Here is a 15,635-nt window from a genome sequence, read left to right on the forward strand (position 1 = left end):
TCAGTGTCCCCGAGGGAGATCGCAGGGCTGCAGCTCCGATATCTTGGTCCGGACCCTGAGGCTCATTGTGCGGGCTCATCGACTCGCTTGTCTCCCGTCGCCCACAACATGTCTCCATTTTTTCTGGTTTACTGCATAAAAAACGCTTGGTACGCATCCGTCGGTCCTCGGATCTTCTCAAAGCACCAGACGATCCGTTGGGTCCATCGACAGGGCTTTCACAGCGTTGTCGATGCGATTGTCCATCGCTAGGGCTCGGAAGTGCTGGAATCGGGACCTCGTGATGAGCTTGCGGCCTTGGAATCGATAATGTTAGGACAGGCAGACTCTCGGTCGGGAACGGTGCCGGAATAACTCACCTGACTGTTTTTGAACTCGTAGTAGAGCGTGAAGAGGACGTGAAGCGAATGGAGCTTATTTTTGTAGACCGGAATGTCCAGTATCGCTGGGGAATAGCACACTCCTTAGCTGGGGTATGATGGACTTCGAGACTTGAGAGTCGATATAATTCCGCTAGCCAATTATCATCACTGACTATTTTAAGACATGGAAGAGACTCCGAGCCTCTTGGGACCAGCTTTCGAACTCGGGTCTTGCTGTGAACTGTCAATCGAGAGCTCGAGGAGTTCTAGCCTCAGGTCCATGGTATTCAGGTCTTACCCATTATAACATTGACGTATTCCTCCAGGGAGCAGTTCAACTTTGCTGAAGGCAAGGAAAGTGTTTTCAGAGCCTCTTCGACCTCGGGCGGCCATTCTTGCATCAGGGATTCGACATCCGGCATCGGACGAGAATAATGAACCGTAGGAGTCGGTCGACTTTGGTGGAGTTTTTCGATCGAGGTCACCCACTCTTCGATTTGTTTCGGGTGCTCATGGGCGTCTTCAAGACACTTCACCAACAATGCTTCGATTGAAAAGAACAGAAAGAAAAAATCTTTGACTGGGGGAAAGCGGCTTCATGGGAAGCTCCTATCAACCGAGGAAAGGTTCGCAGCTTCATTGAGGGATTCTGAATTCGATGCCAGATGTCGCATCGGATACCCACTGGCAGTTTTTGCTGAAGATTGTTTCGTCGTCGCTCTCAGCTGCATGTTCAGAACGGTGGGATCGCTCTGTTTCGCACAAGGTTCATCCAAAACTTTGAGACCTAGGAAATCATCGTTTTTGTCCGGTGGGGGGATCTGTAATACTCTGAACGGGTGATCGAGAGTACAGTAGATAATCTTGATCAAAATTATCTGCCGCTAAATCTGGGCATCGCATTGTTCGAAATCGGATACACTGCGAAGAAGCAGATATTCCATTTGGGCGACTCTCTGCCTCGGCACCGAGAAATTTTGGATTCTCCGGACTTAAGACGGATCCGCATTGCATTTCCGAAAACCGCTCGACGGATCCTCCGAGGAAGAGTGCGAGTAATAGATCGCGTATTCGCGAATGGCGGGTATCTGGCCGTCCACGCAGAAGAGTTTCGGCATCCACAGAAGCAATCGTCAAGGGTCACGGTTTGGGAATGGACAGCTTAGGGGGCCGTATGAAAGTATCGCGATGCCTGTCACGGTTTTCGTTTCCAAAGAGATATTTGTTACCTTGATGAAGGCGTCAATGTCTCCGACAGCCGGAATGAGGTCTGGGATGAATGGTCGAAGCTTGTTATCGAGTTCGATCGTTTGCGGCGTGTAACTACAATGGGAACAGTCTTATGTTTATTGAGCACCAGAATCCACTCTCTTAGAATTCCAATCCTCGAAGAGCTAGCGACCGAGAACGACAGACGAAGCATTTGGAAACGTCGGGTCAGATACCTGTTGATGAGCTTGAGGAGTGTTTTCAGCTCAGCGGGAATGGCCAAATTTTCGTAGTGTTTGGGATCGTAGGCGTCCGGAAGCGGCGGCGTGTCTTTATCCTGGGCGTCTTCTTCATTGTCGTTGTTGTCCAGCGACGTTTGCATCGGCGGCTGTTTGAAAAACTCTGCCGAAAATCCAGCAATTTGGAACGCGTCGAGCAGTGTGAGACGTGAAATTTGCCGCAGCGAAGTTTCGACAGGGGCGAAAGCTGCTGAACCTCTGTCAGAACGACTCTCGGTGGTCCCGTTGAATGAGGCGGAGCCTCCTACTTATTTCCCCAATCGATGTCGTCGGAACTTACTTGCAAAAGACATTCTGACCCACGGTTAGTCTCGTACTCCCGACATCGGTCACCATGGTCACCGAGTACACAGGGGGAGCCTCGCGGAGTCTGGGCCGCCCTGCTCGATCCCGCGAATGTGCTGATTGCCATCTGATAAGCCGGGATGTCGCGCCCGGTTACAATGGAGAGCTTGCTCCGCTAGATACGGAAGAAGAAATCGGCTCCGCTGCTTAGCTGATTTAACTCACCCACATCCCGGGAGCCGGTGGAGCCAGGCTGCTAGGATCGTTTTGATCCGAAGTTTCCCCGAAATTTCCTTTCGGGAACGTGTCGATGCGCTTTTGTGAAAAAGATTCTGCGGATGTTCGCACATCCAAAATGAGCATGGAACGATTCATCCAGAGGCTTTGCTTCCGCAGACCTTTGTTCCCGCCGTTATTCTTCTTCCAAGAAAACTTTGCGCCAGAAGTGGGCGTTTCGACTTTACCAGCCCTCGTTCAACAGCGGGAATCGTCGTTGAAAGCGAATTTCCTCGAGGGCTGGACGCGAAGTCGGATCTGCAACTTTTTTTTCTCGTCAACTTATATAACTTTCGCCTAATTCAGGATTCGGGCGATATTGAGTCTTGACGCTTTCGGTGGAATTCGGGCGCTCCACGAATATTCCTGCAACGATTTACGCCATCAGAGAAACGATTCTGTGGCCCTGCTTTTTCCAAGCGGGGAGACGATGGAAGTTCTGCGATTCCGGACGATTCCGGGCTCTGAGGGAACCAGCTGTCTCTCCGCAGGTCTCGATCCCAGGTATGAGCGTCGGGTAGCACAGGGAGATATCGTTCGGGTGCCGGTTGAAATCGAGATCGGCGGGGAAAACGTCTGTCGGACCGCGGTCGGTGGAGGGCGCTCTTCTGAGAGCCTCGCTGGTTGTCCTTTCGCCTTCCTCTGGCGGACCTTCCCCACGAGGGAGAACGTTAACGACGACAGTCGAATCTATGTTTACATTTCTCGATCTGTTCACACCGTTACACTCATTCCGTTCCGCACCTTTAGGTAGCCAATCGAGGCACAGAGACACGTTTGTTTCGATTCATTGGTTCACTAATGAAGTAATCATCAGGCAATACGAAACTCAATCCGAGAAGAAAATGCAGCCTGTTAAGTCGCTTCCAGAAATGAAAATTTTCGACCATGGAGGTGAGTTCGAGAAGAATCATCCGGGAAAAGTAATAAAACCATAACCATAAGCACAATATCCGTATCGATGGATGAGGGGACTGCCAGAGCCAATCACTTGACATTCATTGGAGCCTCGAAATTCTGATTCCGGGCAGGGGACTCAAAGTTCCCTTCGACCCACCAACATCGACCATGCGTCGTCCGACGACGAGAAGCCGAATACCGGGAGTTTCTGACTCGCAATCGATGTCTTCAAATTTTTTCCTTCCACAATTCTTCCGCAGGCACCATGGCTGGTGTTTATCCGTCGGAGAATAAGTTCGCTGCACAACATAAGAAGCTGGTTCGAATGCTCACAGTGGTGGGCTATCTCCTCTGTGTGTCCCTCGCTGCCATCCTCCTATCGCTGTATTATTTGTTCCTCTGGAACCCTGACATGAACAAAGAATTCCCCGAAATCCAATCAAGGTTGACTAAGGAACTGTGCAGCACCTCTTCCCAGAACCCCCAACGTTTTGTCCAGAAAGACGCCCCTCCGTCCCCGGCACTCCAAGTGGTCAGCAGCAGTAACAGTCCAATTTTCATCATATCTCCTCCGAATTCGAAAGGTGAGTCGGAAGAATCACCTGAAAGCTATCCAGGATCCCTCATTTTGCTTTGACCCGCTTCCCTCTCTTCCCTTCCTTGCGGTTGGGATGTGACAAGGGAAGAAACGCTGAGCATGTTCGGCTCTCCGTGCTTCCCGACCTGCTGCCGCTCCCGAACTCCCTCGTGGGAGACGGTCAATGGGGGGAAAAGAAAAAGAATCATCTCTCAGGAATTTTTTCCTTTGCATCCCTTGCAGAAATACCCCTTCATCAGGGCAATCTGAAATCTGACGTCGTCAATCGGAGAACCTTCGTCCCGTATCCTGCAACCGTTTCCCGTGATATCATATCCCGTGCGATGTCGAACCTCTCCCCGGATCGAGGAGCTCTCGATGTTTCCATGAATCCGGTAGCCCACGATATAAATGCTGAAATCCATGCTGACATCTCTTCCGGTTCTTCCGATACCCAGCACACACCCAGCTCCACTGAAAGCCTATATGACGACTCGAAACGCTCATCAAGCGTCAGCCAAGAGAACAGCCAAGAAGTTCTGACCTACCAGGACAGCAGCGCCATGAACACCAGCAATGTGACGAGTTCGGAATATTGATAACACTGATCTCGGAACGACCCTACGGAACGGACGGATCGGTTCGGGCTGGAGGACGCGGCATGTTCTATCAATCGACTCCTACTCCGCTTCTGAGCTACGATTTCGGAAAATCCCATCAATGAAAAACGCGGGTTTCCTTGAAGATTTCATCCAGTTTTTCATTTTTCACGTTTCACCTGCTCTTCTCTGGGCCGCCACTCAGCGTGGTCTTCGGGCTTCCAACACGTGGAAGACTGGCTGTTTTCACCCGGTTTCGCGCCCGACCCAATCTCATTCTTCCTTCGCGAAGGTTCTTGAAGATAGGCAGTGTTCCGCCACTGCTGTCGATATGCTTGTCAGACTACTGTTTGGCTGCAGGGAATGTGAAAGGGTCGACAGTCAACCAACAGCCTGACCGCGTGCGGCGCGCCAAGGGGTGAGCTTGCTCACTTCCCAGTTTCGGAAATTTTCTTCAATGCTCCGGCTGGTAGCGTTCCCTTGCATCCGGCAACGTCTGGACCGTATCGCATCGATTCACAGAAAAGTTTACGTTTGCCTCAGGTCACTGCAGCGCTTATTCGTCAGTGAATCGTTCCTTTTTTCTAACCCACAGTGGAATCCGTCGACTGACCGAGCGATAATCCGTTCCCGATCGGTTTCTCTCTCGGTGAGGCATTCGACTGGATGGAAAATCTGTGGACGCTACTGCTTCCATTGAGAGCCTAACAGCCCTCGCTTCTCAATTTTCACTCTGGCTCATTGCTTCTAACCGCCCCATCCGTCGGAACTTGCTCGCAGACGTACGGATGCGGAAGATTCGTTTGACAGAGATGAATGTCAAAAACATGACGTGATGTAGGCAGCTTGCGCAAAAATCCGAGTGAGATTCCCTCTACGCAACGAGAACGCAGCGTTCCTCGAATCCATGTTCCTGTTAATTCGATTCCTTGGACCATCTCAACCTCTATATCGTCGAAGAGGAGAAGTCTCCACGCCGGTTTCACTTGTTAAGTTCGCAGCAGCATCTTGGGAACAAGATGAGACGGAAATAAATATTCCTGGTATTGACCTATGCGCCATGTATCATCTATCAAAAGCGAGGTAGGAAGCAGCCAAATGCCAAGGAATTCAAAAAAGGTCGATCGTAGTCATTAGCTTCAACTTTCGGCTCTTATGCTCCGTCGGGAGCTCGGTGACCTCGGCGCGTATGCTCTCACGCCACAATACTCGGCCGCCAGACGGTGGATTGATATTGCTTCGCCGCGTAAGCTGATCATAGTCAGAGCTCAAAATTCCTGTTCCCTTTCCGGTATCGCCAAAAATTTATTTATACTGAACCTCAACTATATCAACCTTCACGAGTCGCCATATCGGGGGAGCGCAGTATCGAAGAGCGAAGCCGCTCATTTTTGTGGAGCTTATAGATATAGGGGCGGCTTTCTTCGAAAATCCCCAGTGGACGAATATCGGCGAGTGAAAGAGGATGGCTATGGCCAGAGGATTGTGGATTCCCGGCGATATATTTCCGATTCGCCATCCCCGAATGCCGACGTCTGAAGACGCTCTTTGACGGAAGTTGTGCAAGAAAAATGAAACCTGGAATGAGCTTGAGATGGATTCACCTTTCAGAAGGTTTCTTGCAGAGCCGCAGTTACACGCTTTGTTCGAAACTTTGCTGAAGATCTTCTCTTGCGGCAGAATCTTCTAAGCGGCTGGAACTTGGACCCGGCCATTGATGCGCGTCTGTCATCGAACGCTGAGCCAGAAAGCCTGCCTGAGACTATTCTCTTCGGAGAAGATGGGCATTCTCCTGACGAGCGATCATGACGAAAGGTTATGTTTAGAAAATCAGGGAGCGAACGAGCCGCGAGCGTAACTCACAAATACTCCCTTTGGTCGATCCTGTTTAGAGCAGAGCTGGAATGAATTTTTTGCACAAAATCTCTTACGTAATAGCATTTGTGATGTTCAGTATACATGCTTATCGCGGAGGGTCGACCGACGCCGATTCACGGGCGGAGGGAACGCGACAGACAAGCAGATTTGTGGACCGATCAAGCGTCGGACGAGGGGCGGTATGAATACAGGCTTCGATCCACGCGACGCGAGCCCTCACTTGATTGAAGCTATTCAAGAGCTTATAGTCCATTCACACAGACTAGAAATTCTTGCTCAGTATTATAATCGCTCTTTTCGCGCTCGATCTCTTGATCGGACGCACGCCGATTGGAGAGCTCCACTCGACTGAGAGAGTCGAATCACGCTAGATGAACTTCCCGCTCGGTGGATTTGTTCCCCTGAAAATTCAATGATTGTTTTCTCGATTCCGCCAGGCTAGCGCTGGATGAGTTCACAGATGGTAATTTGGAAATCGATCGTGAATAAATACGCGATCAGAAGTTGGCTCTACAGTGACATTTGCCTCCTGTGAAAGGTTACCTCCAGTACCGCTAGTTAGACCGGTCTGATATCACCTTGTATCGACGTGACAAGGACGTTATCCTGAACGAATATACGCAGGTGCACAGCTGCTCGCTGCTAAATGGAAGACCCACGCCCGAGGCATGTGAACTAATCAATATGTCTGCTCTATCTAGTTTAGAACCCTGCCGGTGAAATACATCAGACAAACGGAACCAATGATTTCTTCCCTCTGGTTCACTCCCTGATCGGCGGGAAGATTCTCTCTCCGTTCATTGGGAAGATCTTCAACACTCAACGTCACAACTTGATCCGCTCGTCACCGCGGTGCGTGATTCGACGCAAAAGATCGCCCATCACTGATAGATCGCGTGAAGTGTTCCGCATGTTCGTATTTTTTTCTCCAATCAAATTTTAGGAGATGTGAGCTCGAGCGTGAGCTCGCCCGATCACGTGGAGTGGAAGACGAGCCAGTTGTTAATCAGGTCATAACCAAACACCTAAACCGGAGTGGTTTCCACGATCGACGATTCGGCGTGAAATCCGGTGATCTTGAAGATTTCTTTACACGTACGGTACGAAATTGCTGCGATGCGCGCCTTGGTGGTCCTTCGGGGAGTACCTCAATGTACAACGACGAACATGATTAATCGTCACGGTGTCAAGATTCGAGCTTGGGCTCGAGGGTCTTTCGAAAGTTCCAAGCCGTTGCAGCCGACGCGTGCCGGGCATCGTTGCTCGGGTTTCGGTTCGGTCTTCGTTTCGCGTTCCGCTAGACTCGGCTACCATTTGAAAAAGCGAAACTCTGAGCTTTTGTCTATTCTCTCGTGGATTCCGATATCCGTTTGAACATCTAGAAGAAGAATGAGTGTGACATAACCGCTAAGCCGCGTAGACAGACGACGGCGACGACGACGATCGCTTCAGAAGTTCCTTCCGGGGTATTCGTTTCGTTCCGAAGCTGTCTTCGACGGTTGCCAGCCGAACGGTCCTTCGGACGCTTCTCTGCCAGCGAGCCCTTCTGCTCGCTGGTTTGTTTCTTACCGCTCGGAGAGGGTTCTTCACAGACACAGACGACGCGCAAGCAGCAGGCTACATAGTGGAAGAGTAGTTTGTGTAGCGAGAAGGTTTCCACCCTTCCCCTTAGGCTATATGAGGCTTTCTCACCGGCATGAGAATGTCATTCGTTTGCGATGTTACAACAGTGGATACCGAAGAACGCGGTAGCGGGCATTTTCGTGCTCTCTCTTGTGGTGTACGGTAAGTTCCTTGGTCGTGTGTCTTCGCCCCGCCCCCATCGATCATAAGATAAATCAGACAGCTGTTTATATGATGCCATGATGTCCCGCCATGAAAAAATGAATTGCGAATGTGTGTCTCGTTATCGGCGTCGGATAAGGCTTCCGAGTCAGTCTTCGGAATGGCGGCGGGACCGTGGTGAAACTGATGGCAGCGTGAAACTCTGATAGTTGACCACTCCGAAGGGAAATGGCATATTGAGATGGTTTGTTCCACTATAGTGATCGGCCCGTGGTCCTCTTGACCTACCTCAAGTCATCACTTTTGCTACCTGGGATTTTTTTTGAACTCATAGGATTGTGTGCTCGTCTTCATATCATTATGGGTGGATCTCCATAGAGTCTCGTGTGCAAAGTTTGTGGGTTGATGATGGGTGCCGAGATAAGGCCTCCGGGTCATATTCATTTTCTATCAACGGAGAAGTAGTCACCGATCGAGGGGGTCTCGCATCTCTATAGAGGACCCCCTTCCTCCCTCACCCCTCCCCTCCCATCGGTGTGGGAGGGTGGCCTACCTCCATGAAGGAGAATTCCGGGGGTCGGCACCCCGTCGCCTGATTTGACAACTGATTCACGGACGGAAAGGATATCAAATTCACATCCCGATCCGCCGTCGTTTTTTATTGCGTTCTTCCGTCACTGAAGCCAGCCAGAGCGCTACCTATTCAGATCGGCGTAGATGGCAAGCCGAACGTCGGCTCACCCACGGCGCAAGCGGCCGGTCTGCCGGCAAGTCCGCCGCCATCGGCCAAACCCAAGCTGACTGATTGCTGGGAGTTGTGACTTGAACCACAGTTGGATTGAGAATGTTTCGCAAATGTTTTTCGGGTGGCTCTTGCGGCACGGCTTTCGCTTGGGGCGAAAATGCGAAGATGCCGCCGCCGCCTCCTGCCTCCCTTCTTTTGAAATACTGATCCGGTTTGTCGACGGTGGCTGCGCTGGTGACGGCGACGACAAAATTGACGCTGGCGATGCATTTTTCGGTTGCTGCCGGGCCAGATTCGAGCTCCGCCTCTAACAATGCGTCTCATCAAGCTCAGGCGAGCCTCTGATCTGCGAGTTTGCCTTCGATGGCAATGATTCGGCGTTGATCCGGCCCATGATCCGGCTTCGAACCGCCCCGCATTCCCTTGCCGGTCGCTTCCGTTGATGACATGAAATTCGATTCATCCATGGTCTTCCCGGAATGAGGATCGATACGCTATAGGTCTAATGAGCGACATCGGGGTATGGGGGGGGGAGCAGATTCGATCGCTTCAAAAATCCTTTTCCCCCAGGTATTCAGGCCACGACCATCTCGAGTCGTCAGAAGCGTCAAGTCAAACAACTCGAGGCTGACGTAGAAAACGATGCCGAACTCTGTAAGGGACGATCTCCGTCGGAATACTTCCGTCTGACCGCTGATGAGGACTGTCGAGATGTCGTTCGTTGTTCCGTACAAGGTCTCTTGGCTCTCCGCTGTCCCTCAGGACTCGCGTTCGACATCGAGAAGCAGACGTGCGACTGGAAGTCCAACGTCAAGAACTGTGAACAGCTCGAGAAGCCTCGGCTGGTTGCCCCGCTGCTGGCAACCGATGAGCCTATCTGCGAGACTGGGAAGTTGGCCTGTGGGAATAGCGACTGTATCGAGAAAGAGAAGTTCTGTAACGGCACCCCAGACTGTTCGGACGGATCCGACGAGAATGCCTGTACTGTAGACAAGGATCCCAATCGCGCGCCGCCTTGCGATCAATCGCAGTGCGTCCTTCCCGACTGTTTCTGTTCCGTGGACGGTACCCAGATCCCTGGGAAGCTCGAACCCAACACCGTGCCCCAGATGGTTACGATAACTTTCGACGATGCTATAAACAACAACAACATCGATCTTTATGACAAGATTTTCAAAGAAGGACGAAACAACCCCAACGGCTGTATGATAAAGGGAACCTTCTTCGTTTCGCACAAATATTCCAACTACTCTGCGATCCAGGAGATGCACCGAAAGGGTCACGAGATGGCGGCTCACTCAATCACGTAAGCATCATTTCTTCCCGTAACTTTCTAGTTCGAGAAGAATATTCGATTTTTTGGTCTTCCATCGATCCTGTGCCTAACTGTCGATTCCCATCTCCTTTCCAGGCATAAGCACGATGAGAAATACTGGTCCGAGGCAACAGCCGAAACTTGGGCTAAGGAGATGGCTGGGGTTCGTCTTATCATGGAGCGTTTCTCAAACATCACCGATAACTCCATTGTCGGTGTGCGTGCCCCTTTCCTCCGAGTCGGTGGTAACAACCAATTCTTCATGATGGAAGAACAGGCCTTCCTCTATGATTCTACGATTGCCGCTCCTCTGTCCAACCCCCCACTATGGCCTTACACTCTGTATTTCCGCATGCCCCACAAATGTCATGGTAACGGCCAGAATTGCCCGTCCCGTTCCCACGCTGTGTGGGAAATGGTCATGAACGAGCTCGATCGTCGTGACGACCCATCGTTCGACGAAGAGCTGGCTGGTTGCGCTATGGTAGATGCTTGCTCCAATATCATCTCAGGAGAACAGTTCTACAATTTCCTGAACCACAATTTCGAGCGCCACTACAAGACTAACCGCGCTCCGCTCGGTCTCTATTTCCACGCTGGTTGGCTGAAATTGAATCCCGAGTATCTTGACGCCTTCATCCAATGGATCGACGAAGTCCTCGACAAGAACGACGTGTACTTCGTTACCATGACTCAAGTCCTCCAATGGATCCAGCAACCTACTGAAAACTCGGGCATCCGCGATTTCGCTCCCTGGAAGGAAAAGTGTGATGTCAAGGGTCAACCCTTGTGTTCCTTGCCCAACGCGTGTCCTCTCACTACCAGAGAGCTTCCAGGAGAAACAATCCGTCTCCATACTTGCGTCGAGTGTCCTCAGAACTATCCCTGGCTCGAGGATCCGACCGGGGACTATTTCGCCTTCAAAAAATAGATGGACGAAGCCTTGCGTTCCGCTGAATAGAACGTCAGTAATCTGTAGGATAGCATATGTCGTAGGAAATGTTGAAGCTACGAAGAACTACAAGATGGCGCTGCGGAGTTGAGACTTGATTCAGAATTCCGTCCTTCCCGGTCTGACCTCATCAAAACGAATGCAGCATTAGCACACAGCCATCGAAATAGAAGCAGCACCTCAGTTGAAACAGCGCCTGATGAATGATTAAGCCTTCTCCTCTTAAGACGAAAGAGGTAAATTATGTTTCCGAATCGTGTAAATAATGTATATATCGAATGATCAAGCCGACGTATCGAGCCCGAGAAGTTTGGAATGATATCTGAGCTTTTCAATAAAAAATCGTTTTCCCGTGAAATATGAGGATTTGATCGGTGATTGGTGAAAAGTTCTTAGGATACGTGATTATGCTGGTCTGTGATTCGAATCATGCCATTCAAACGGATCGCTCTGTCACAGGAGAGCTGCGCGATGTCGATCGTTCTTTTCATGCGTTCGAATTTCGAACTTCATTGAGGGAGCTCCCTGTGACGAGGAACATACCCTCTCGGAGTATCATTATTTTTTCATCGTAGCTGCAAAACAGTGATCCGAATCCGATGGCTCAAATATATGCGGCCTCGGAGTCCGCCTCCTCAGGACGAGGCTGATTGCAGTGGTTCGCCGAGCCGCCAAAGATGAATGCAAACTCCAGGCAGGGTTCTGCTCCGATGAGAGAGGCGCGATCTAGGTTTCGTATATCACAGAAAGCCTAGAAGGATTCACTGCCTAAGTTTTGAGCGAAAATTCATTCGAGCACTCGCGGTCCCGCTCAGGACCAGAAATCCTGGCCCCAAGATTCGTCAGAAGGGACGCAGACGCTTCGTCCGAATCCTATCTGACTCGGCTTCCCAATCGTTTCTTTAGATCATGAAATCATAACTCTTTTCTGGATGTTCCGGTCTCCAGCACCTTTTTAGTCGCCGCGGGATGGCGATCCTATGAATATCAGCAAGTTTGCCCGCTGCGGGTACACTCCGTCACAGTAGTTTCCGACCGGGAAGATACACTCTGAGCGCGTCGTGACAACCAGGCCTGCGGCCCGAGAAACCTGGAATCAAACCCCAATATTTGCCGTGCAACATGTTCGAAGTCGTTAGAGGAACCGGTTTGAATTTCGATGCTCAACGAGGGAAGTCCTCGCGATTCGGAGCAACTCAGAATTGATGACAAGGTTCGTATTTCCATCATTGATTTTTACATTACGTATCTTTATTTTCGCTCTTACAGAATAAATTCGAACGAAATTCACTTCAAGGGAAATCATTTTCCGGGCCTGTTTGTCTGTGTATCGGTGAAATCTTGTCATTCTTTTCCTTTCTTGCATTCGTCATCCTCTCTAAAGACTCTTCCGGAGGTTCTTCGTTTGGTATCAAAGTCCTACGATTCAATTTCTCTCTTCTTGTGGGCGGTCGCCGGTTGCGTTCAGCGTTCGACTCCCAGTTCATTACTCACATCTCAACTTTCTTCATCGCTTCCTTGTCAGGTTTGTTCTCGCGACAATTGAGACAACAGGATACAAATTTTTTTCTCAGTTTTCATCGAAAATATTCTCGTCACAGGCTAAGTGGATCGGTTTGTGGATGTCATGGCATCGATAAAGAAGTCGAACACTGGGGTGAGGTTTTCATGATCGATGAGAAAAGTTTCATTCCATTGCTCTGGTGGAGAGAGTGGCTCGCATGGATATTCGCCCATTAATTGATTGATGAATCCATTGGTTACGGATAGTTAGATAGCTAGCTAGATAGATAGATCGATTGATTGATAGATGGATACATAAATTGCTTTCATCTCACCTTCATCTTTGAGAAACATTGATTGGTTGTGTATTGAGGTTCGTCTCACAGAACGGACAACAAATAAATTATGCAGAATTGAGAGGAAAGAGTGTATCCTATGTAGAATTTCCATATATATATGTATATATAAATGTATATTTCAAAAAATAATCGTGGTAATCATTTCATAAAAGTATAATGATAATTATAATAGTAGTTGTATTTCTCGATTTCATCATAGTGTATGGATTCGCGGTTTGGGAACGAAGACTACGCGCCTCATTTGTTCAGTGGTTCCAGCCGGCGGTGAACATCTTTCAATGTATAATCTACATCCATAAGATCGGTCGTAACTGATTCGTGGCAATGATGACCTCACAACATTCTATGATCTAAACGTAATGACTTGTCAACGGTAGAGCGACCACTCGAGGAACAGCCGGAACTCCACTGCACCATATTATTTTCTTCATACTGTGTCACGGTGGGCTATCCACTCCGAAACTATACAGTCAGGAAACAGAGCCGTAGTTGGCGATTGCGTTCACTAGTTGTTGTAATTTTTGTTGAATAGTTCGTTCACATCTGGCAGCACAATCATCAAACGTAAAAACTTATAAGTACGCTTGTCGGCGGCTCGCTTCTGTCTCGTTAATCGCGCTCTAGCGGCCGACGGGCAGCAGTATTGAGAGGCTGGTTCAGCTTTGATTCACTCTGTCGCCGAAAACTCTGTGAGTAGTCAATACGTCCTCATCCCCTGGGTTTCCGTGAAGATTCTTCCCCGAGTTCTCAAAAGGAGATTCAAGGCCTATACCGGGTCCGAAGTCCTAATTTGGGATGCTGATACTTAGGAGGCAATCGTAATCGAGCTCTCACTCGAATTCCATGCTGTCAGGAACACAGATCGATTACGATTTGTCGATGAGTATATCAGAGGAGAACTCCGCAGTTTGAACTCCCATACATAGAGCGCTTCCCTCTCTTGAGCGTGAAGTCAGCGTTCGAAGTGCGAATTCGAGAGTTCCCGGAAATTCTTTCACGCTCCACGCGGGACACCTGTGTCGTCTGAGTCATCGAGAGTGACATCTCGGGCAGCGAGCTCCGAGCGATGATATCGCGCCGGAAGAGCTCCCGATCTCGACATCAGATGCTTCACAGTAGTGGAAATTTCCCCGATTCTAGAAACTAGACGAGTTTATAATGAATCGGAAATTCATTGATGGTTCGAAAAATATTCTTGTATATTCTCGAGAAAAGTGAATTTGTAAGCTTCAGAAGGAGCATATCTCTTTTCTGATTTCTCTGCCTCTTCCTGAGTTGTTTGTCTTCCAGCTGAGAGATCTCCCGTCCTCCGGTCAGAGGATAGGGCTTTGCGAAGTACGGCATGCCTTCTCGGATGTTCGAAACTTTCATCGAGGTATGAGCAATCGTGAAAGCTCCCTGCCAGTTTACTTTCCTTTTTCGCTGGTTGCTCTGCTCGGGTGTTTTTTTTCTGTTCTTGCAAGGTATCGGAGTACCTATACGTAACTGCAGCTGCTCAGGCCGCTACCGAGGATTCAAGTCGAACTAATCCCGCTGGTCTCCTCAGAGACCATTCTATTCGTCGGTGCGAAACGAAGAGCTCGGGAGGAACGCCGACCATACTGCGAGAAATGGGGATCAACTCTGAGGCTGCCGACGTTTGCGCGATCAATTACCGGGGGGACTGGCGTACGGTGAGTCAAACTCCATCATCACGGTTTCGGTAAGAAGAACCACAAACTTCTATCATCGTCATCGCCATCACTCAAAAGCCAACAACATCCAACCTTCGTGAAAAGATCAGATAATAACCAACAGCACGCAATAACTGATCAAGAACCCTTTGAGCTGGCGACCTCAAAACTTGAGACCAATCTTCTACAAAATACGGAACAATCTTCAATCGATCTCTGACTCCATACTTCTACCTTTGACCGAGTAGATATCACAGCAGTACACTTCAAATGCCTCCAGTCTTCCGACTGCATGGCGCAGATCTCTGCTCTCGCTATTAATACCCTCATATCGCCGTCTTCGTCATACCTTATCACACTCCGCCGCTCCTTCATCTGCTTTCTGCCTGGTACCAATCCCCGAGGTTCGAAACCCAGGCTTCTTGCTCAACCTCTCATCTCGATGCCCTTCCCTCAAATTCCCGCTCTTATCGCAGTCCTATTGACTCACCTCTCACTTTTTCTCACTGCTGTTACCGAAACTTTCTGGCTGTGGTCTCTCTCTCTCGTCTCCCTATCTGTCGCTCGAGTCTGTTCGTCTCTCCCCATCCTTCCGAAACTGTTCCACTGTGTATCGGGTCCGCTCGCGATCCGGTGGTTGGACCCGTCCTTTTGATCCATCTGTCTATGAGTCTTTGTTGCATGTAGTCTGCCCCGCGTTCCCCAGCTTCGGATCCGTAATTCTCGGTGGGACAATGCTCCGGGAGTATGTATATCTGTTCTAAAAGTCGCTCATCATGTCTCCAGGCAATCGTTACGATTCCATCACACGAAACACTGTTCGTGCATCAATGAAGGGGAACAAAACGCGTGTTGAAGATCAAGAAAACTCAGGAGAAAACGATTGATGTTCTTTCTCATCCTGCTACCAACTCAAAA

At 49.7% G+C, this 15,635-nt stretch overlaps 3 protein-coding genes across 3 annotated transcripts; 2 read left to right on the forward strand and 1 right to left on the reverse strand.

Annotated features, from left to right (window-relative positions):
* Nucleotides 1-177: 177 nt before the first annotated feature.
* On the reverse strand, nucleotides 178-2,163 carry LOC100902029 (intraflagellar transport protein 46 homolog). Its single transcript, XM_003745183.1, has 7 exons — nucleotides 2,151-2,163; nucleotides 1,808-1,973; nucleotides 1,592-1,685; nucleotides 1,048-1,183; nucleotides 661-906; nucleotides 360-445; nucleotides 178-264 (listed from the first exon to the last, which is right to left on the reverse strand). The coding sequence occupies exons 1-7, from the start codon at nucleotides 2,161-2,163 to the stop codon at nucleotides 178-180; spliced, it is 828 nt and encodes a 275-aa protein (XP_003745231.1).
* A 1,113-nt stretch (nucleotides 2,164-3,276) lies between these two features.
* Nucleotides 3,277-5,120, forward strand: inaF-D (trp-interacting inaF-D). The gene is made up of 3 exons (XM_029111998.1): nucleotides 3,277-3,325; nucleotides 3,592-3,915; nucleotides 4,152-5,120. Exons 1-3 carry the CDS (start codon nucleotides 3,277-3,279, stop codon nucleotides 4,505-4,507), a joined length of 729 nt encoding a protein of 242 aa, XP_028967831.1. The 3' UTR covers nucleotides 4,508-5,120.
* Nucleotides 5,121-8,095: 2,975 nt separating this feature from the next.
* Nucleotides 8,096-11,525, forward strand: LOC100900314 (uncharacterized). The gene is made up of 3 exons (XM_003745170.2): nucleotides 8,096-8,170; nucleotides 9,486-10,221; nucleotides 10,327-11,525. Exons 1-3 carry the CDS (start codon nucleotides 8,104-8,106, stop codon nucleotides 11,159-11,161), a joined length of 1,638 nt encoding a protein of 545 aa, XP_003745218.1. The 5' UTR covers nucleotides 8,096-8,103; the 3' UTR covers nucleotides 11,162-11,525.
* The last annotated feature ends 4,110 nt before the right edge of the window (nucleotides 11,526-15,635 follow it).

The sequence above is a fragment of the Galendromus occidentalis genome, unplaced genomic scaffold (assembly GCF_000255335.2).
Source record: "Galendromus occidentalis unplaced genomic scaffold, Mocc_1.1 scf7180000077478, whole genome shotgun sequence".
Classification (NCBI taxonomy): Eukaryota; Metazoa; Arthropoda; class Arachnida; order Mesostigmata; family Phytoseiidae; genus Galendromus; species Galendromus occidentalis.